The 23143-nt window shown below is 34.0% G+C and overlaps 2 protein-coding genes across 2 annotated transcripts; one reads left to right on the forward strand and one right to left on the reverse strand.

The window, feature by feature from the left end:
* Window positions 1–1049: 1049 nt before the first annotated feature.
* Window positions 1050–5986, reverse strand: LOC132067605 (fructose-bisphosphate aldolase 3, chloroplastic). Its single transcript, XM_059460880.1, has 6 exons — window positions 5626–5986; window positions 3329–3598; window positions 3070–3179; window positions 2856–2946; window positions 2345–2614; window positions 1050–1597 (listed from the first exon to the last, which is right to left on the reverse strand). Exons 1-6 carry the CDS (start codon window positions 5788–5790, stop codon window positions 1319–1321), a joined length of 1185 nt encoding a protein of 394 aa, XP_059316863.1. The 5' UTR covers window positions 5791–5986; the 3' UTR covers window positions 1050–1318.
* Window positions 5987–14031: 8045 nt separating this feature from the next.
* LOC132067606 (2-oxoglutarate and iron-dependent oxygenase domain-containing protein CP2-like) lies at window positions 14032–22671 on the forward strand. The gene is made up of 9 exons (XM_059460881.1): window positions 14032–14479; window positions 19010–19057; window positions 19296–19472; window positions 19566–19716; window positions 19826–19912; window positions 20026–20150; window positions 20917–21035; window positions 21780–21891; window positions 22386–22671. Exons 1-9 carry the CDS (start codon window positions 14180–14182, stop codon window positions 22419–22421), a joined length of 1155 nt encoding a protein of 384 aa, XP_059316864.1. The 5' UTR covers window positions 14032–14179; the 3' UTR covers window positions 22422–22671.
* The last annotated feature ends 472 nt before the right edge of the window (window positions 22672–23143 follow it).

Genomic DNA, 23143 nt, shown 5'->3' on the forward strand with positions numbered 1-23143 from the left:
CACAAAAAAAGTCTTCTTTTAAGTTTTATAATTAATTAAAATTAAATATTAATTTGAAAAATGTATATCAATTATTTTTGTTACAATATTATTTACAAATATATGATTATTAATTAATATATTTTCAAGAAACAATGTGTTATTAAATAACTAATTTAATATCATTTATAAAGGCAATATTTTTTAAATATTAATTTTAAATTTTTTATAATTACATTTTATTTTTAAATTAAACTGACTGTGTAATTATACTTGTGCAACCAAATAACACGCTTGTAATTACACTGTAATTACGCTATGATAAACAAATAGGTCGTTGTAATTATATTATTGTGTAATTACTAGGCTGTATAATTACTACCCTAGTAATTACACCAATTCCAATTACCAGGTGGCTTTCCAAACAGGCCCTTAATCCTTTACTAGCTCTCCTTTTTTATAATTCTTGGCCAGCTGTGATTTTCTTGAGGCCCATCGCACGTCATCATACCAGTAGCCAATATTTCCTTCTTTCACCTAACTAGATTAACAGAGCCCCGCAAGTGTTGTGAATAAGGACACAGTAAAGAGAAGTCTGTTGTAGTGTTTCCCGTTTTAAAATAAACGCTTTTCTTGAGCCGAAGATCTATCGGAAACAGGCGCTCCACCTTACAAAAGTAGGGGTGAGGTCTGAGTACACCCCACCCTCCCCAAACCCTGCTTTTCTTGAGTTGAGAGTCTATAGGAAACAACATCTCTAACCCACAAAAGTAAAAGTAAGGCTTGTGTACATCCCATCATCCTCAAACCCCACTTGTAAAACCACACTGAGTATGTTGTTGTTAGTGTTTCCTATTGATGCCTAGGCTCACCTGCAAATTCCCAGTCATTGTTTTTCTGCATAAATGTCTATCCATTTCACCAACAATTGAACCATTATTGTGTTCCATGGCATAACCAACAGATTCAAGGCTAAGGAGAAAGAGGAGTTTGAAATATATAAAGGAGAATGAACAAAAGCAGCATCAGCAGAAATTAGTGGGGGAGGGGGACAACAGAAAAACATTACATGTTTTAAGCAGTTCTCAATGTAATTATACAAGGTATTTTAAACATTCTTGCGAACGTACATGTCCTCATATATATAAAGTATAAACCCGAGCATTTTCTGGCATTGTGTTTCGACGAATCACCCCTTGCAGTTTATTAACCAAATACACTAACTTGAGATCAAAAAAGAAGAAGGAGCAATTGTCCACTAAGCCCTCTTCAGCATTCAAATCTAGCAAACGATAAAAACTGGAAAGTACATAAAGAAGTTGCAAAGCAGAGTGTGTTCTTAGTAGGTGTAGCCCTTAGTAAACATTCCTTTCTTGGCTTCCTCATTTTCACCTTCTGCAGAGTACTTTCCGAGCTGAGCCAAGGAGTTTGCTTTTGCACGAATCAAGAGTGCCCTCTGTGCAGCATCCACATTCTCTGGACGTCCTTGCCATGTCTTGAGCACAGAGTTTTGGAGTGCTCGTGCATACGAGAATGACACGTGCCATGGGTTGGGGCTCTGGTTCATTGCGTGGAGGTTGAGTGTCGCTTCCACTTCAGATTGTCCACCGGATAGGAACTGACAGGTGAGAAGCACACCGTTTTTAGTACGGTTGAACAAGAAAAATATAAGGAAAAGAAAAAAACAATAAGGAGCAGCGGAATAATGGATGCTATTTTTTCCCCCCCAAGAGCTGAGAATTCAAGCGAGTCGTGATGTGAGTTCCCTTCCCTGGTAATAGGTCTCACATTTAATATTCTTTACGAAAGCTAATCCAAATTTTACTAATGATGGTGACAACATACTGATCAACTTAGACTCTGTTAGCTCCCTAACCTTAGACTAGCCTTCGACATGAATGGCATCATCAGATTTTTTGGTTTTTGGCTAGCTCCCAGGCCCTATTATAACATCATGTAGTGGAGCTGGCATATTTACTTTGATAATCTCTACATCCTCTTGATGCCAATAATGAAACAACTTATTTCACAAACAAAATGACGGTGACAACATTATATCGAAATGAGGATGACTTTTTCAGGCATATAATCAGAAGGGATCTACGAACTGAAGTTTCTCTACCTTTCTTATGGTTAAATATACCATTTTCTTCTCTATTTCGATCTGAGATTCTGGCCTTAAAACTCAATTAAGTTTGAAAGAAAAGTTTTAAAAAAATTAAAAAAAAAATATCAAAGAGAAAAGCTGCCACTGCTACCTATGAGAATGTTGTTATTGCCCCATGTACTTCTTGAACTAGTAAAAACGTAACAGCATATATTTCCAATCCATTGGAATCAGTTATGAAAGGAAAGGAATTTGTACCATGATCCCTGGAACAGCAGGAGGAACTCTCCTTTTCAGCATTGTGAGTGTGTACTTGGCAATAGTATCTGGAGAAGCCTTCTCTTTGTGTTCAGCCCCAGGAGTAACCATGCTAGGTTTAAGCAGAATTCCTTCGAAAACAACATTGTTTTCTGCAAGGTAGTAGAAGACTTCTGCCCACACACGTTCAGCGACTTCGAGTGTTCTTTCTATTGGGTGGTCTCCATCAAGAAGAATCTCAGGCTCCACTATTGGCACTAGACCATTGTCCTGCACAACGTAAAAAGATATCTTTAGCAATCCATGAATAGAAAGATAAGCTTCCACCATTTCCCAAACCATACAGATCCCTTAAAGATTGTTCTCCGACTCTAAAGATGGGAGGATACCCAATAACAAGTGCAACCAACAAATGCTTACGGAGGCGAGTCTGGTGACTTAGTCATCTCATATTTTGTTGTTAGATATTTGGAAGGATTCCAAATAGAAAGAAAAAGTCCTAAAAAACTACCTGAGAGATAGCAGCATATCGAGCAAGACCCCAAGCTGCTTCTTTTACAGCCAAAGCAGAAGGACCGCAAGGAATGCTAACAACTGTTCTCCTGAAAATTTCAAAGCCGCATATCATTTATGTTGAAGTTTAATGCACTTTGGTCTTCCAATGGAAGAATAAGAGAAAACATGAGAGAGGATTAGCAGAAGAAAAGTGAAAGGGCACAGCATACCACTTAGCAAAACGGGCCCCTTGCTTGTAGTATTCAGCAGACCTAGAAGCCAATCCATCCAATCCTTGGCACCAAGATTCATTGTTGGATCCTGGTAGGGGGACCAAACCCTGTAAATAAAAAAAATAAAAATAGAAGGGTTAAAATTGGACCAAGTTCAACAACCAAATTATTTGCAACAAAAGTTTAAGAAAGGTAGCAGCAAAATCCTGAAGCGCAGAAAAAGTTGCACAAAACATTGAACGGTTAGAAAGGACACCTTGTCAACTTTGATCCCAGGTACAATATTCTGATCGTGCAAGACATCAACAAACTTCTTCCCATCAGTAGTGGACTGATAAAGTGTCTCTTCAAATAGAATGGATCCAGAGATGTAATCACCTAGGCCAGGAGTGGTCAACAAGAGTTGACGGTAAGCTTGTCTGTTAGCTTCTGTATTGTCCAGCCCAATTGATGCCAGTCTCTTTCCGGCAGTTGCATTTGATTCATCAATGGCGAGGATGCCCCTTCCAGGAGATGCAATAGTTTTCTACACCAAGTAATATACAAGGTTCAGCATTGTTATATTTTGCAGAACATCTTTTACCACACATCCTCCTAGTTTACAAGAATGTTAGGCAAAGGTGACTTTTAATAAGGAGGCGGATATATCTAAGCACTCCGTAGCATGTTGAACCAAACCCGCTGATTGCGGCTCAGACCATGTCTATATATGCGAAAGAAGAACTTTTTAAATGCACACATGTAAAAGAATGCTGGAACCGTCTCTGACTTTATTCAACTTCAAAGAAATTACATAAAATTTCTTCATCAAAAAAGAAATTACATAAAATTTAAGGAATGCGCTTCCATCAATAATATTGCTTCTACAAATGATTTGTGAACTACCAAAAAACAAAGTGATTTGTTTTATCTTGTTATTTATAACATGAAATAGACAAGAGATCAGGCTAAAACATATAGTGTATAGAAAGGTACCTTAAAAAATTTCCTCATACAACTTTCATAAAATCTATCCTTGCTGAACTAAATAAAAATTCACATACATGATGAGCATGTTTGTATGTGGTGACCAACAGAAAAGAAGTATCGCAATCCCACTGGATCACTTTCACGTAACTCTAGAATACGAATTTCCATATCATCAGTCTAAAATTAGGATTTTGAAGACCTATACAACTAGAATAAACCTTGTAGCTGTTTCTTTATACAAGGAATTCAATTGATAGATCCAAACATATCAACATCACTTTAAAAAAAAAAAAAAAAAGTTAACCAACTAAACCTTTTCAATCTCCACCAATCCACTGAACCAAATGGCAGTACAATTTCACAATTCAATATACTAGCGGAATTGACAAGAAAAAATCAACAAATAATGAATGATCTTAACAAAAAAAGAAAGTGTTTAGATGTGATCAGGAAGCATGTAAATAAATTAGAGAGAGAGAGAGAGAGAGATCACTTTCATGTAACTCTGGAAAACGAATTATCATATCATCTGCCTAAAATTAGGATACTGAAGACCTGCGTAGCTTGAATAAATCATGTAGCAGATCCTTTCTAGAAGGAATTCGATTCATAACTACAGCCCAATATATCAGCATAATTATACAACAACAACAACAACAACATACCCAGTTGAATCCCGCAGTGTGGGGTCTGGGGAGGGTTAAGTGTACGCAGACCTTACCCCCACCTTGAAAGGTAGGGAGGCTGTTTCCGAAAGACCCTCGGCTCAAAAGAAAACAAGGGAAAACAAGGGAAAAGAGTCAGATACAGACAAGCAAATCAAAGCAATGCGAAAATGAGAAATAACAAGAGCAAAGAAGTCATGATAAAACAGCATGGAAAGACAAGACCCAACACAAAAAAGCATGAATCAAAGGGCAATACACAGTAGAGCAAAACTAAGCCTACTAGTGCGAAAGAATAGTGAGACTACCTACTAGCCTTCTATCCTAATTATAAGCAATTAAAACACAATTTTGGCCAAAAGTAAACTGTTTCAATTTCCATTAACCCACAGCTCAGTTTCAAAATTCAGTATATTAATCACATATCTAAGCACAAATTCAATCTAACCCCAATAGAAGTATTATCAAGTCAAAATTAATGCGTTGTATAAAAGAAGCTTTTAGATCCGATCACAAAACATGCAAACACATAAAAGTAAGGAACAAACACACACACACACAGAGATTACGGCGGCTCTGAGAACTCATCCATGTAAGATTCATCATTCATAACTACAGCCAAACATATAAGAGCCACTTCGGTTAAAAACATATGCATAAGCATCACTATAAAAAAAATTAAGAAAAACAAAACATTTGAAATTTCCACCAATTCACTGAACAACGGCAGGAAAGTTTCAAAATTCAGTATTCTAGCCATGTTCAAAACAAAAACTCAACATAAATTACATAAAAAGAAGCTTTTAGATCCGATCACATAACATGCAAACACATAAAAGTAATAGATTTATGTGTGTGTGTGTGTGTGTATATATATATATATATATATATATAGAGAGAGAGAGAGAGAGAGTTTTACGGCGGTTTTGAGGAGCTCATCGGTGTAAGATCCGGCACGGACGACGGAGATACGGCGACTAGAAGAAGGCAATCGGCAGGAAGATCCAGACCGTTGATTAAACGATTGTTGACCGATCCATGAAGAAGAAGAGGCGTTGAGGTTCACCAAACTTGAACTTGCCATTTTTTTTTCAGAGAGTCGCCTCTTTTTTTTCTCTGTAAAAAGGAAAAGTGCTTTATAGTTGGTAGAGACGGCTATAACAGAGTATTGTTGGTTTCAAAGAGTCGCTGTTAATAATATATAGTGAGTGAGTGACGTTGGGTTGGTGGAGACGGCTATAACTGAGTTGCTTTTTTGTTTTGTTTTGTTTTTTGGGGGACCTCGAAGAGTCCGTCAGGTACTGTGTTAGTAACACACTACGGACAACTTCAAACTGCGGAGCTACCTAACTAAAGTGACAAAAATAAAAGGTCATTGTTCACACCACCAACGGGTCGGGTCGGGTGATTTGAAATTTGAAGTCTCGGATTTGAATCATACCCGTTTGGCCATGAGAATTATTCACTTTTTTCCGAAATATTTTTTCACTTATGATGTTTGGCCATAAAAATTTCAAATATAATTTAAAGTTGTATTTGGAATTTGTAAAAACAATCAAAACCTTATTTTTTTACTTTTTTCGCTTTATCCATTTTCTCTTTTGGACCTTTACTTTTATTTTTTTGTTTTCAATTTTTACCTCAAAAGTTTTAATGTTACTCAATTTTTACCCTAAAAGTTCATATAACTTTTTTCACTGGTCAGAGGCATCTTATGTTGCTCTCCACTCCAACAACATTGAACATCATGTGCTAAAAAACCTCTAAAAGAAAAGAAGCAAGTGGAAATTTTGCAACAAAATCATATTTAGAGATGTTATATATAGTGTGACAAGTAAGCCTCCCAGTTGCAGCCTTTTGATGGAAAGAAATCATCAGTTTTGAGCACTCCATAAGTTGATCTCAAGTATAATTGCTATATTTCTCGCACTGGTTATATTTATTAATTGCTTTGTTGATTTTGCTAGATTTTAAAAATTGGGGGTATAAATCATAATTCATGTTTTTTAGGAAAAGTGCATTTCAACAACCAAATATTATTTACAAAAACTATGGCCAAACACAACTCCAACCCAACTCTAACTTCAAAAAAGTGATTTTTTTTTTGTTTCTATGGCCAAACGCCTACTATAGAGTATCAATTTTTCTAGTGAATTACTAGGCATCTGACCATGCGACTCATATTTTCAAATCAGCATTTGGCCATGAAATTTGCATAAAATTTCAACTTCTTATCGATTTCAAATTCAAAATTCTCCAAAAAGACATGATTTCAATTTTTAAATTGTAAAACTTGACTCATAAGTTTATGTAAAAATATTCATAAGTTGGTAAATATATTTTTTAAATGTAAAACTTGGACTTAAAGTAACAATGTCGATTCGTCTTTTCGGTCATCTGATTGAAAATGCATGCTCAACGTGAGAGATTATTCGTACCATGTGAAAGGATTATATTAAGGAGTAGTTACACTACAACTCATGTTCAATTTTACTTTTTATTGAACTAAAGTTCGATCAATAAATTTTTTATTTTTTAGAAAGACATTTTGGCAGTGTATTAGCTTCATTATGAATTATGATTTGCTCATTTGGTAAGATTGAATAAGAGTTGGGGAAGTTTTGATGATCTTCATAACTTGTGGGGTTTTCAGGTTTCTGAGATGAGAAAAATACTAATTTGAAAAATACAAATTGCATGTTCAAACAAAACTTTAATTTCAAATTATCGATTTCACATCATGATTTCAAATCACGACCAAACGGGGTCTTAATTAAAAAAAAAAAATAGTAGCTAGAGCTACCAAACTAAAGCACCAAAATAGTTATTATTCAGACCGTGAATGGTTTAGATCTCTCTATCGGGTTAGAACCTTAAAAGTAAAGAAATTATCAAAGATTAATCAGGACAGTAACCTACTGCAATCTTATAATGTTTGTTTTTTCTCACTCGGTATTCAGTATCCATATTGAAGCTCGATTATATCCGAATTTACGCAGCGTAGGGCTCGACTATAATAACTAATTTAAATTCAAACATGAAATTATAAGAAAATACCTCTTAAAGCTTACTGCAACTACAAAATAAGCCTTCACGTTTGCAGAATTTAATATGGGCACTTCAAAAAAATCAATATCTCTTTTGAGATGCTAACAAAGGTAAACGACACCGTTTGAGACATTGCATTAGATCCACAATTTTGAAAATTTTGGGATAAATAAAAGGATTATCTTCAATTGGATTTCAGTCTATTATTGTTTAGCTCACTCGAATGTTATCTTTTGCTCTTTTTTCTCAACTGATCATGTGACCATAAATTATTTTATAAATTCGTTCAATTTAAACGGCTCGAACTGATGACAATAATTTAGGCATTAAATAGATTAAATTAGGAGGAAAAAATATCAGCGCCACGTAGGATAATAAAGTGAGGATAAAGGGAATTAATAGTTCAGAAGTAAACATGTGCTTAAAGTTGGATGGTCAGAGCAAATATATCAAAAGAGTGTAACGAATGACAAATATAACTTTATTTTAAGACTACAAAGGCAAATATGACATTTTTCGAAAAATAATGTATTTTGCCTAATAAATAAAAAATAAAATAAAAAGGTGTAATTTTTGTAAAAAAAGTCATAAAAATAAGTCGGTTCGACCCATCCAAACCCTAGAAAAGATCTTCATCCTCATCACCATCAACAAATCCAACTTCTAGGAAAAGAAAAACAAACCCCATAACATTCACAATTCAAAATTCACAAAATTGTGGATCGAAAGCAATGTCTCAAATAGAAGGTCAATCAACATACCCTAATAGCAACGAAAATGTGAATAATCGAAACGGATCATCAAACAATGTCGTTTACCCTAATTTCGCATCTCATAGGTTGAGATAAAACCCTAGTGTTGATCATAAATCGGATAATTATGAAGATCTTCAATTGAATTTCAGCCCATTATTGTTTAGCTTACTCAAAGTTATCTTCCACCTGCTTTTCCCAACTTGTCACGTGACTATTTTGCCCTTATTTATGAGAGTTTTTTAGACTGTTTCGTTCTTATTTAATTTCTATCAGAATAATTAAAAATATAAATCAAATTTGTCTTGAACTTTTAAAATGATAAATAATCAAATTCACAATTCAAAATTCACAAAACTTGCATGTATAAGCTATGTATACAATTAGTTGATGTAACTTGTCCAATTTCATATTAAATTATAACCATAAACATTACACTTATAAGAACGGCTAGTTTAATCTTCTTTGTATAAGCTAAAATTTTATGTATTAAATCATCTACTACATAAGTGAATTACACACAAACAACCATATATATATGATCCATTTAAATCTTTATTAGAGTAAATATTATATCTAAACGCGTAGCTAATTAGTATATATCAAACACATATACCTCCACTTTGATACTACTAAATGAAAATTGGATCGTATCTATTGAATTTCTAGAATGATTAACATATCTATTTGACTATTAATAATACGTTTTCAAAAACTATATATTTAGCCGATGTTGATATTCACTAAGTAATAAAAATATAAATTGTCTACATGAACACTATATTATACGGAGCATGTTGTTGTTGTAAACACTTCAAATTGAACCAAAGATGGAATAGAATCTTTTAACATATATGTATCTGGCAAACACTCAGACATGATAAATCACATATGCCTTTTGCTTATTTATGTATTTTGCTTTAAAAAAATAAAAAAAAAAAAAAATAAAAAAAAAATATATATATATATATATATATATATATATATATATATATATATATATTCGTGCGATGCAGAATATCTTATATGATAAAACAAGGCGACGAATGGAGACTTAATTGAAATAAGAAAAAATGAAAGGTCAAAGAAAGTTTTCTTTAAAAAAAAATATATATAGAAAAAGAAAAAGAAAAGGTCGACAGTCAATTTGACCCATCCAAATCCTAAAAAAGATCTTCATCACCGTCAACAAATCCAACCGAAGAAAAAAATCCTAATCTCAATCTGTTATAATGATCCCATAATATTCACAATCCTTTTATTTATCCCAAAATTCGCAAAATTGTGGATTTAAAGCAATGTCTCAAACGGTGTCGTTTAACTTTGTTCGCGTCTCATAGGTTGCGACTGAACCCTACTGGTGATCATAAATCGGATAACTATGAGAACTTTCAATTGGATTTCAATCCATCATTGTTTAGCTCACTCGAATGTTATCTTCTGCCCGTTTTTCTCAACTCATCACGTGACCAGAAATTATTTTATAAATTCGTTCGAGTTTAAAGGGTTCGAACGGATTAAAATAATTTAGGCATTAAACAGATTAAATTACGAGAAAAATTGTTGGCGCCATGTAGGATAATAAAGTGAGGATAAAGGGAATTAATAGTTCAGAAGTAAACATGTGCTTAAAGTTGGATGGTAAGAGCAAATATATCAAAAGAATGTAACGAATGACAAATATAAGTTTATTTAAGACTACAAAGGCAAATCTAACAATTTTCGAAAAATAATGTTTTTGCCTAATAAATGAAAAAATAAAATAAAAAGGTGTAAAAATAAAAAAAAAATATTTTTTTTATAATAATAAGTCAGTTCAACCCATCCAAACCCTAGAAAAGATCTTCATTCTCATCACCAACTCGTACTAAAAAAGAAAAACAAACCCTAATCTCCATCTCATATAATGATCCCATAATGTTCAAAATTCTTCCTTTTTTCCCAAACAACAAAATTAAAAATCAAAATTGTGGATCTAAAGCAATGTCTCAAAATGAGGTAGCAACAACAACAATGGATCGAGCAAAGGGATGGTCAATCAACAAACCCTACAAACAACAGACATGTAATCAAAATGTATCAAATGGTATCGTTTACCCTAATTTCGCATCTCATAGGTTGAGATTAAACCCTAATGTTGATCATAAATCGGATAATTATGAAGATCTTCAATTAGATTTCAGTCCATTATTGTTTAGCTTACTCGAACATTATCTTCCACCATCTTCCACCAGTTTTTCTCAACTTGTCACGTGACTATTTTGCCCTTATTTATGAGGGTTTTTAAAACTATTCTGTTCTTATTTATTTCTTTCACAATAATTAAAAAAATAATCAATTTTGTCTTGAACTTTCAAAATGATAAATAACTTGAGATAATTATTAATCATGACAATAATTTGAGATAAGGGAGTAAAAAAATAAAACAAAAAGGTCAAAAAATTCAAAAAAAAAAAAAAAAAGTCAACAATCAATTTGACCCATCCAAACCCTAAAAAGATCTTCATCATCCTCATCACCGTCAACAAATCAAACTAAACAAAAGCGAAACCCTAATCTCCATCTGATATATAATGATCCCAAAACATTCACAATTCAAAATTCACAAAATTGTGGATCTAAAGCAATGTCTCAAACATAAGGTCAATCAACAAACCCTAGTAGCAACGGAAATGTGAATACTCGAACCTGATCATCAAACGGTGTTGTTTACCCTAATTTCGCATCTCACAGGTTGAGATTAAACCTTAGTGTAATCATAAATCGGATAATTATGAAGATCTTCAACTGGATTTCAGCCCTTTCTTGTTTAGCATACTCAAAGTTATCTTCCACCCGCTTTTTCCAATTTGTCACGTGACTATTTTGCCCTTATTTATGAGTTTTTTTTTTTATTGTTTTGTTCTTATTTATTTCTATCAGAATAATTAAAAATATAATCAATTTTGTCCTGAACTTTCAAAATGATAAATAATTTGAGACATTTATTAATCCTGACAATAATTTGAGACGATGGAGTAACAAATAAAATAGAAAAGGTCAAAAAAAAAAAAAGCAACAGTCAATTTGACCGATCCAAACCCTAAAAAAGATCTTCATCATCCTCATTACCATCAACAAATCAAATTGAACAAAAACAAAACCCTAATCTACATCTAATACATATAATGATCCCATAAATTCACAATTCAAAATTCACAAAATTGTGGATCTAAAGCAATGTCTCAAATAGAAGGTCAATCAACAAACCCTAATAGCAACGGAAATGTGAATAATTGAAACGGATCATCAAACGGTGTCGTTTATCCTAATTTTGCATCTCGCGGGTTGAGATTAAACCCTAGAGTTGATCATAAATCGGATAATTATGAAGATCTTCAATTGGATTTCAGTCCATAATTATTTAGCTTACTCAAACATTATCTTCCACCCGCTTTTCCCAACTTGTCATGTGACTAACCCTAATTTCGCATCTCACAGGTTGCGATCAAACCCTAGTGTTGATCACAAATCAGATAATTATGAAGATCTTCAATTGGATTTCAGTCCATTGTCGTAGCTTACTCAAAGTTATCTTCCACCCGCTTTTCCCGACTTGCCACGTCACTATTTTGCCCTTATTTATGAGGGTTTTAACAACCATTTTAGAGCCCGTTTGGATTGGCTTATAAGTTGCCTATAAGTTGTTTTCAGTTTTTTTTTAGTGTTTGGCTGGCCAGCTTAAAGCCAATTTGTGCTTAAAATAAGCCTAAAAAATTAATTGGGTTTGTTTGGCTTAACTTATCTAAAGCAGCTTATAAGCTGCTTTTTTTAAGTCCATCCAAACAGACTCTTATTCTTATTTATTTCTTTTAAAATAATAAAAAAAATTAATTTTGTCTTGAACTTTTAAAATGATAAATAATTTGAGATAGTTATTAATCCCGACAATAATATAAGACAAGGGAGTAAAAAATAAAATAAAAAGGGAAAAAAAGGGAAAAAAAAATAACAGTCAATTTGACCCATCCAAACCCTAAGAAAGATCTTTCATCATCCTCATCACCCTCAACAAATCCAACTGAAGAGAAAAAAAACCCTAATTTTCATCTGATATATATAATGATCCCATAACATTGACAAATTTCACAAAATTGTGAATCTAAAGCAATGTCTCAAACAGAAGGTCAATCAACAAACCCTAATGGAAACGGAAATGTGAATAATCGAAACGGATCATCAAACGCTACAGAATCTCCTACGGGCATATCGAGACGATCCGGTTTTGTCTACGAAAGTTACGGCCATTTTTAGACGTAGAATTCTTTTAAAGGCAAAATCCTTATAAAAGCTTTGAAATCCAATCTTACCAAAGACATAGGGACCCTAATGTTACTACATTAAGAATGTCGACATTAAGAGGCGAACAAAGGTCGTAGACATGCCCGGATCGTAAGAGTAGAGTTTTCTCGAGGCTCGTGTCATAGCCTATTTACAACTAAGACATGCCAAAAGAAAGAAAGTTTAGGCTTTACATACCTCGTCCGCTCTCTAGCTAACCCAAACCTCAAGTCTCGGGCACCCCAAGATCTTTTCTCTTCAACTTTACAATCTAGCTAGGGTGGTGAATGAAGAAAACGAATAGGTTATTGCCTCCAACAACAACACCACGTTAATAAGGACCCTTCAATTAGTTGTTTTGCTAGAAGAAATAAATTTTTTGATGGCTAAATCTTGGTCTTGAATTTGCAAGCTGTGGCCGAATGCCTTGCCCCCTTTTTTTCTCCAAGTTTCTTGATTTTTCTAGTAATGAAAGTGATGAACAAGATGACTAAGTCATCTTTTAATACCCATGTATAAGGCTCCATGTGGCCTTGGCCCACATCAAGGTGGCCGGCCACATGGCCCCCTTGTTATTTTTTTTTTTCTTTTTTTTTCATGAAATATCTACTTTCCAAAAATAGAATTTGACCCCAAATGTTTCCTTAGTATTTCCATGCCAATAAAGTCATACACACTTATACCTTTAAAACAAACAGAAGTCTCTACTTCGTACCCCGGAATAGTCTTGTCCCTAACTTATCGTAATTAACTCGGATTGTCCCGTTGTTCAAAATGCGGGATATAACAAGCTTACTCAAACGTTATCTTCCACCCGCTTTTCCCAACTTGTCACGTGACTAACCCTAATTTCGCATCTCACAGGTTGCGATTAAACCCTAGTGTTGATCACAAATCGGATAATTACGAAGATCTTCAATTGGATTTCAGTTCATTGTTGTTTAGCTTACTCAAAGTTATCTTCCACCTGCTTTTCCCAACTTGCCACGTCACTATTTTGCCCTTATTTATGAGGGTTTTATAAACCATTTTATTCTTATTTATTTCTTTCAAAATAATTAAAAAAATAATTAATTTTATCTTGAACTTTCAAAATGATAAATAATTTGAGATAATTATTAATCCTACAATAATTTAACCCAAGGGAGTTAAAAAAAAAAAAAAGGGTCAGAAAAGGAAAAAAGAAAAGAAGTAACAGTCAATTTGACCCATCCAAACCCTAAAAAAGATCTTTCATCATCCTCATCACCCTCAACAAATCCAACTGAAGAGAAAAAAAACCCTAATTTTCATCTGATATATATAATGATCCCATAACATTGACAAATTTCACAAAATTGTGAATCTAAAGCAATGTCTCAAACAGAAGGTCAATCAACAAACCCTAATGGAAACGGAAATGTGAATAATCGAAACGGATCATCAAACGGTGTCGTTTACCCTAATTTCGCATCTCATAGATTGAGATTAAACCCTAGCGTTGATCACAAATCGGATAATTATGAAGATCTTCAATTGGATTTCAGTCCATTGTTGTTTAGTTCACTTGAACGTTATCTTCCACCTGCTTTTCTTAACTCATCACGTGACCAGAAAGTGAAGTATATGCGTGAAATTTTGCTTCGTTATTTTCCTGAAGGCGAAAGGACACGTGTAAGTTTTATAGCATTTTTTCAATTTTGTGTTTTGCATTTTTATGCACAATTTGATTAGTTTGATACATTATGTTAGAAACTTACAGCTTGTTTGGATGTTTGTTACCTATTGTATTGTATTGTGTTGTGTTGTTAGTTTAAATATAATGTTTGTTTTGATTGTTACTTTAATTTTAATGTATTCGTATCGTTAGATCCATCGTTACGTAACGACGAAAAGTCCCATTTTATGCAACGACCGATTTGGTGGTGTTATCGTGTCGTTACCTTATCTTTTATTCTCATTTTGATTATGCAACGACCGATTTGGTGGTGTTATCGTGTCGTTACCTTATCTTTTATTCTCATTTTGATTATCTGATAATTCTATTTTATCATTTACCTTGCCCTTTTATGGTAGCTCCATCCTGCAACCTATTTTTCTTCTTTTTTAAAAAAAAAAAAAAAAAAAAAAAAAAAAAAAAAAAAAAAAAAAAAGAAGAAGAGCTGTGATAGAATGCGGAGAAGCTGAAAATGGAAAATTAAGAAGGCGGACAAATTTTGCTCTGTGTATTGGAAAATTTGCATGTATTTTACCTTGTTTTTCACTGTTTGATTAGTGTATATATTATGTTAGAATGTGGGTCTATATAACATGCTTTAACCAATCACATATCCCAATTTTTAACACAATTAAATGAAAAATGAAGTGTTTATATGGTCACCAAAATAACTAAAATATTTAATTGGCGGTTAATGATAAGTTTAAGGGGCTATTTATATATTCGGCCATGTCACTATATATTAAACGGAAAAGGCTCAAATATGCCATCGAACTATTGGAAATGGCTTATTTATGCCACTCGTCAATAGTTTGGCTCATTTATGCCATCGCTGTTACAAAATGGCTCATCCATGCCATTTTTCCATGTATGTGTCGGATTTTTTATTTAATTTGGGATTAAAAGTTGGGCTGGTTTAATTAAAAAACTTTGACCTCTAATTGGAGGCCACGTGTCATATCTGGTATTGTAAAACCGACATTAATGAAAAATGGCATGAATGAGCCATTTTGGTAACGGCGATGGCATGGATGAGCCATTTTGTAACGGTGATGGCATAAATGAGCCAAACTATTGACGAGTGGCATAAATGAGCCATTTCCGATAGTTCGATGGCATATTTGAGCCTTTTCCGTTAAATAACAATAATATGTTTATGTCGGCTTCCTTGTTTTTTCTGCGCATTTTGATTAGTGTGTATATATATTATGTTAGAATGTGTGTGAATTGAGCTGCGATAGAATGCCGAGAAGCTGAAAATGGAAGAATTTTGCGCTGTGTATTGCAAAATTTTGCATGTATTTTACCTTCTTTTTTTTTTTTTTTTTTGTACTGTTTGATTAGTGTATATGTTGCAAAATGCCTCTTCCTTGTTTTTTCTGTGCATTTTTGATTAGTGTGTATATATTATGTTACAATGTGTATGAATTGAGCTGTGATAGAATGCTGAGAAGCTGAAAATGGAAGAATTTTGTGCTGTGTATTGCAAAATTTAGCATGTATTTTACCTTGTTTTTCACTGTTTGATAGTGTCTGTGTATATATTATGTTTAATGTGGAGATGTGAATTGAGCTGTGATAGGATACTGATAAGCTGAAAATGGAAAAAGTTAGAAGCTGGAAATTTTTTGCATGTATTTTGCCTTGTTTTGTTTCCAGACCCCACATGGTGGGATTATACTGGGCTTGTTGTTGTATTTTGCCTTGTTTTCTGCACTGTTTGATTGGTGTATAAATTATGGTAGAATGTCGGGCTGTGAATTGACAGACCTCGCATAAGCTATATAGCATTTTGAATTTTGCTGCATTTGCGTTTTGCATATCGGTTTCATTTTTTTTTTTCTGCGCATTTTGATTAATGTGTATGTTTATGTTAGAATGTGTGTGATTTGAGCTGTGATTTAAGCTGAAAATGGAAAATTTATGAAGTCGGACAAATTTTGCATGTAATTATCTTGTTTTTCTGCGCTGTTTGATTAGTGTATATATTATGTTAGACTGTGTTATGTGTGTGAATTGAGCTGTGATAGAATTTTTGCATGTATTTTACCTTGTTTTTTCCTGCACTCTTTGATTAGTGTATAAATTATGGTAGAATGTTTGTGAATTGATTTCCAATTTTGCATTTTGCATGATTTTTTATGCACGTTTTGATTAGTATATGTGTTATGTTAGAATTTTGGGCCTGAATTGAGCTGATATAGAATGCTGAGAAGCTGAAAATGGAAAATTTTGCATGTATTTTACCTATTGTTTCTGCACTGTTTGATTAGTGTATATATTATGTTAGAGTGTGTGTGATTGAGTTGTGATTTGCATTTTGCATGTTGGCTTCCTTGTTTTTTCAGCGTATTTTGATTAGTGTGTATATATTATGTTAGAATGTGTGGTGAGAAGCTGAAAATGAAAAAGAAAAAAAAAATAGAATCTGGAAAAATTCTACACGTATTTTACTTGTTTTTTCTGCACTGTTCGATTAGTGCATAAATTAAGTTATGATATCGGGCTCTGAATTGAGCTGTGATAGAATAAGTTACTCATTTTCAATTCTGCATTTTGCGTTTTGCTTGTCGGCTTCCTTGTTTTTCTGCACATTTTGATTAGTGTGTATATATTATGCTAGAATGTGTATGAATTGAGCTGTGATAGAATGCTGAGAAGCTGAAAATGGAACAGTTTGAAGCTGGAAGAATTTTGCATGTATTTTACCTTGTTTTCTGCACTGTTTCATTAGTGTATAAATTATGTTAGAATGTCGGGCTGTGAATTGAGCTGTTATAGAATTGTGAGAAGCTGAAAATGGAAAATTTTGAAGCTGGAAAAATTTTGGGCTTTGTATTGCAAATTTTTGCATGTATTTTGCCTTTGTGCAAGTTGATTATGTATTTTGCTTTTGTGCAATTTGTGGCGCTGTGAATTGAGCTGTGATAGAATAAAGAGAAGCCAAAAGTGGATAAATTAGAAGTTGGAAAGTTTTTGGGCTATGTATTGTAAAATTTTGCATGAATTTGGCTTCCTTGTTTTTTTTTTTTTTTTTTGCCCATTTTGGTTAGTGTTGTATATACTATGTTAGAATGTATGAATTTGAGCTGTGATATAATGCTGAGAAGCTGCAAATGGAAAAATTAAGAAGCCGGAATTTTTTTGCATGTATTAACCCTGTTTTCCTGCTCTTTTGATTAGTGTCTATATTTCCCTGAAGGCAAACGCACTCGTGTAATTATAGCATTTTCTACTCTGCATTTTGCGTTTTGCATGTATTTGGAGACCTTGTTTTGCTGCTATTTTGATTAGTGTGTTTATTATGTTAGAATGTGTGTGAATTGAGCTGCGATAGAATTCTGAGAAGCTGAAAATGGAAAAAAATTGGGAAAATTACGTTCTATGTCTACTGGGAGAAAACATTTACAGGCTTTTAGCCCATACCTTGAGTTTGTTACCCGTTTTAGCCCATATTTGTGTATAAACACCTTTTATACACTATTATAAACTTTTGTACAAGGTTGATACGTTATATATAATGCATTCCCCAGGTATAATGTTGTATTATATTGTACATTGGGCTACTTGGCGTAATATTTTATGTTGGGCTGTATATTATTGAAAATTGGCTGTGCGTTGCAAAATTTTGCATGTATTTGGCTACCTTGTTTTGCTTCACATTTTGATTAGCGTGTATATATTGTTTTAGAATGTGTGTGAATTGAGCTGTGATAGAATGTTGAGAAGCTGAAAGTGGAAAACTTTGAAGCTGGAAGAATTTTGCGCATTTATTGCAAAATTTTGCATGTCTTTTACCTTGTTTTCCACTGTTTGATTAGTGCATATATTATGTTAGAATGTGGGTCTGTGAATTGAGCTGTGATAGTTTGCTGAGAAGCTGAAAATGGAAAAACTAGAAACTAGAAAAGAATGTGGGCTATGTATTGCAGAATTTTGCATGTATATTGCCTTTATGCAAGTTGCTGTAGCTTCTAGGTATAGTATTTCTTAATGTGGATTGCGGTTATCTAGTGCTTGTTTTTTATTTGCTTACATGAAAATCCTTTGTTAGTTAGTGCTATAAAAATAATAAAGGGAGGTTTTTGACATAGCTTTTTGCTTTTTCAATATGCAAATGATGCGTCCCAATACGATGAACATGCGAACACCCAAAACGCTTGTTTGACTTTTGCTATTTTGCAATAGGCAAATGATTTAATAATTCATGTGACCCGAGTACAGCGTTTTGCTTTTTGCAATAGGCAAATGATTTAATAATTCATGTGATTCGCGAACAAATGAATATACGAACAACCAAAATTTGGTTAAAAGGAACTGATAACGAGAATTATTTGGATTGTTGTCTGCTGACATAGTCTTCTCTGACTGTCCTTGCTTTCCAATATTTTTTCCTGCTATTTGTGAAGCTCGCACTCTCTCTCTCTCTCTCACACATTCTAAATCTCTATCAGTACTATATTTTTTAATCTCCTCTGCTTTAACAGGTCCAGAAACATAGAGAATACAGACAGAAGATTATATCAAACTATCAGGTATTTACGTTTTGGTGAAGCTTTGCGGTTAATATTTCAATGATGGTTGTAAATGACAGAATCAATTTTTATGCTTTTTTATGTTAAGTCTATTAAAGTAAGGTAAAAAAGTATACATAACTTTGCTTGTATATTCTCTCGAGAGAAATGCTTTTGAATTAGGAATGTAACACTCATTGATCTTTGTTGAATCAGGGTTGATCATCTTCTTTTCTAATTAGCTTGCCTTTTATTCCAGCCTCTACACAGGGAATTATATACGATGCATGCTGCAAACTTCTTTGTGCCCTCATTTCTCAAGGCAATTAGTGAGAACACAGAGGAAAGTTACAGGAACATAATGTCTGAACCCTCTCCTGGAGTTTTAACATTCGAAATGCTTCAACCACGATTTTGTGAGATGTTGTTGGCTGAGGTATTAACTGTCTTGCTGCTGCTATTTGCATGCAATCTACTTCTTCTTTGTAGTTTAGCTTTTCTGTTTTCTTATCAGGTTGTGATTGCTTAGGTAGAAAACTTTGAGAGGTGGGTCCGTGAGACAAAATTCAGAATAATGCGTCCCAATACGATGAACAAATTTGGTGCCGTTCTTGATGACTTTGGCCTGGAAACCATGCTGGAGAAGTTGATGGAAGATTTCATTCGTCCCATTTCAAGAGGTAAGAACTTGTATATTTTTACTAGGATGCAGCAAAGAAAGGAAAGAGGGGGTTATTCAGAAGATTACCTGGATCTCTTTTAATCTTCTACTTTGAATTTTCTGTGCAGTTTTCTTTACTGACGTTGGTGGTTCCACACTTGATTCCCATCACGGTTTTGTTGTCGAGTATGGGATGGATAGAGACGTTGACTTGGGTGAGTTGTTGATTCTGTTTAGTAGTTACACAGTGCAGGTTATTGCTTGAGTGCCGCAAAACTTGTTTGGTTCTTTGAGTTACTGCCTTGCTTCTAAACAGCTTATTCTTCAGGTTTCCATGTCGATGATTCAGAAGTGACTTTAAATGTGTGCTTGGGTAAGCAATTCTCTGGTGGAGAGCTGTTCTTCCGTGGAGTGCGGTGTGAGAAGCATGTAAATACTGAAACACAACCAGAGGTAATTATTAGTCCATTGTTGGAGTTGAGTAATTCTGCATGTGGAATCTCTATATTCTGATAGGAAGTCATGTTTCCACTATCTTTTATTTACAAAAGATGTTCCATTGTCTCGTGCTTGTCAAAGTGTTTTTACTGTTAACAACTTGGTTACTAGCAACGAATAATAGCTTTTCTGAGAGAAAAGCTTACTGTTGATTGTACTTGCCAAAAAACTGGGTTTTTTTTTTTCCGGATAACTAACTCAAATTGGATGACCATCTTGTTGATCATGGTTCGGAATGGAAAAAGGATTCTTTTTTTATAAGTCAAAATGACTCCAACGATATCCACCAGGTTGGTGTCAACATACAGTATGGATTAACAATAAACTTCTGGAGAAAAAAAGAATCTTCCAACTATGTAGAGTATATGGTATGTCCCCTTTACGCCAAACATACAAAAGACACACTCCCTTGTACTGGCATCCAATTGGTGGGACCTTTTATTGACAATTTACTTTGAAGTGCAAATTTGCCTTGTTTTATCTTTCCATTAATAATAAAGGATAATGAATATCCAATGTTACATTTTCAAAAAAAAAAAAAAAAAAAGGATAATGAATACACACTGTGTTTGCTTGATCACCAAGTGTATCCGCTGATACTTGTAGTCTACATATGATGTAAATAATGAAAAAAGTTGCCAGCTTCACCTTATATGTGTGTTATAGTAGTAATCATCAACTCTATGACACATCCACTATTGGATCTGTAATATCATAACAGGAGATCTTCGATTATGCCCATGTTGCGGGGCGTGCAGTGCTACATCGTGGTCGCCATCGGCATGGTGCTAGAGCAACTACATCAGGGCAGAGGATCAACTTGCTGTTGTGGTGCAGAAGGTATTCTATTTTGGTTTTTTCACTAGAGAGTTTGCTCCAAATGTGATCAGGGAAAAATTGTTATTGGAATTATCCTGTTATTGCTGCATTATGTTCAATTGGAAGTGTTAAGCTGACAAAGTGCTCTCTAATTGTTTGAGTATGCAATATTGATGCTTAACACTATGGCCTCCTCTTCTTTCTCTTTTAAACAGTCCTCCTTGATGCAGACATCCTGATGTCTTCCATTTAATTTCTTGCACCAGTTCTACAAGTATTGAGAAGAAGCTTATGTATCAATTGACCCCGTCAAAAAAAATAAGAAGTCGTGTGTATCAACATTCAACGATATGAGAAGCAGTGTAAACTGACTGTAGGCAAAAGGGATAATACTATCTCATAAGCCTGAGAAGGATTGAGGCTTAAATTCTTGAGGCACCTAAATATAGGTTCCATGCTGAAGTTGGCATGAGTAAACTTGGACGAGCATGGTTTAGCATGTTTACAGAAACTTTGTTAAAATAGGCTCCATTATCTAAATCTCTGAACTTTTCATTATCCATTGATAGTGATTGGTCATACATACATGTACTTCGATTGCTCATTTGTGTTCCAGCTGAATAAATTTGTTTCACTTGTCAATAAAATCCCTATGTGAACATATTTCTGCTGCCACTCAATCGGAGCAGATAACAAGATGTCTTACTTTTCATTCTCGTCTACTAGAATTGTTGAATGCCTAACGATTGTTATCTTCCCTTACAGTTCTGTCTTTAGAGAGCTAAGGAAGTACCAGAAAGACTTCTCCAGCTGGTGTGCAGAATGCCAGCGCGAGAAGAAGGAAAGGCAGCAGCAGTCTGTTGCTGCTACCAAATTGGTACGCGATAACTTGTTTCTCTCATGATATTTAGCCAATAGTTGACAAGCTCTACTTATGCAGTATGACATTAGAAGCTGATATATGGGGTGTGTTTGGTATGGAGTTATTCAGTTTCCATGTTTGGACATTTGGTTGGTTAAAACTTTTGGTAAATATTTTCTCTAGGAAAACAAGTTCCTTAAGAGGAAAATAGCTTCCCGATTGGAAGTGGGAAAAACAAGTTCTATAAGCGGCATTCCATACTAATTGTCTCCTCCCAACCCTCCAACATACTCCACCCCCACCACCCCCTGACCCCCATAGTATTTGGCTAGATTATATAAAAATGCTTTTGGGACAATATTTTCAGCTTGCTTACCAAGCACCAGAAAACAGGTAAGAAAATCACTTGATCTTTAGAAAAACATTTTTGTCTGTACCAAACACACCCATTCTTAGAACTTAGAACATGTTGAAGTATGTTCTAAATTATTTTGTCCTGTGTTTTTCAGGAGCTGCTGAAAAGAGAAGGGGAAACTGCTATATAGCTGTTTGTTTTATATATTTTTTGTATTTTGCCCCATGTAATATAGCTCAACCCTCATATTCAAGGCAGAAGCACTTTTTTGTTCGATATAAATATGAAAGGGTGTTGTTCGTGTTACTGAAATAGCTGTACATGTAAATCGAGTAGGTACCCTCCTATTTGCCAACTGAGATGGTATCAGTATTAAACTGGCAATCGTGTAAGCATTGTTTTGTAGTTGTGTTCGTTAAGGGTGGCAGTTTCTTTCTCAATATTGGCTATGCTATGTTAATATTTTGCTTTTTTCTGGGTAGATTGTTATTTCATTGGCCGAAAAGTTCTAATCATGGTACACCAATTGGTTGACTATTTGAACTTCTACTTTGTTGGAATTGGTTGACTATTTGAACTTCTACTTTGTTGGAGTTGTGATTCGTCACCTTGTAATCCTCTTCTTGATGAAAAATATATATAAGAAAAAAACCTTATAATCCTCTTCCAATCCCACACCCCCAAATGTATACAACAACAATAACAACAAACACAGTGTAATTTCACAAGCGGGGTTTGGAAAAGGTAGTGTGTAATCGGACCTTACCCCTACTTGTGAGGGTTATCTTGTAGTAGCTTTTCTTGGGTACATTATTTGGTCTAACTTTTGTGAATCTCAATTATTTCCGTGCATCTCAACTATTTCACAAAGTATTTGTTACCTTCTGCAAACACTAATGTCAAGTAACTTTA

This window comes from Lycium ferocissimum, chromosome 8, assembly GCF_029784015.1.
Source record: "Lycium ferocissimum isolate CSIRO_LF1 chromosome 8, AGI_CSIRO_Lferr_CH_V1, whole genome shotgun sequence".
Lineage (NCBI taxonomy): Eukaryota > Viridiplantae > Streptophyta > Magnoliopsida > Solanales > Solanaceae > Lycium > Lycium ferocissimum.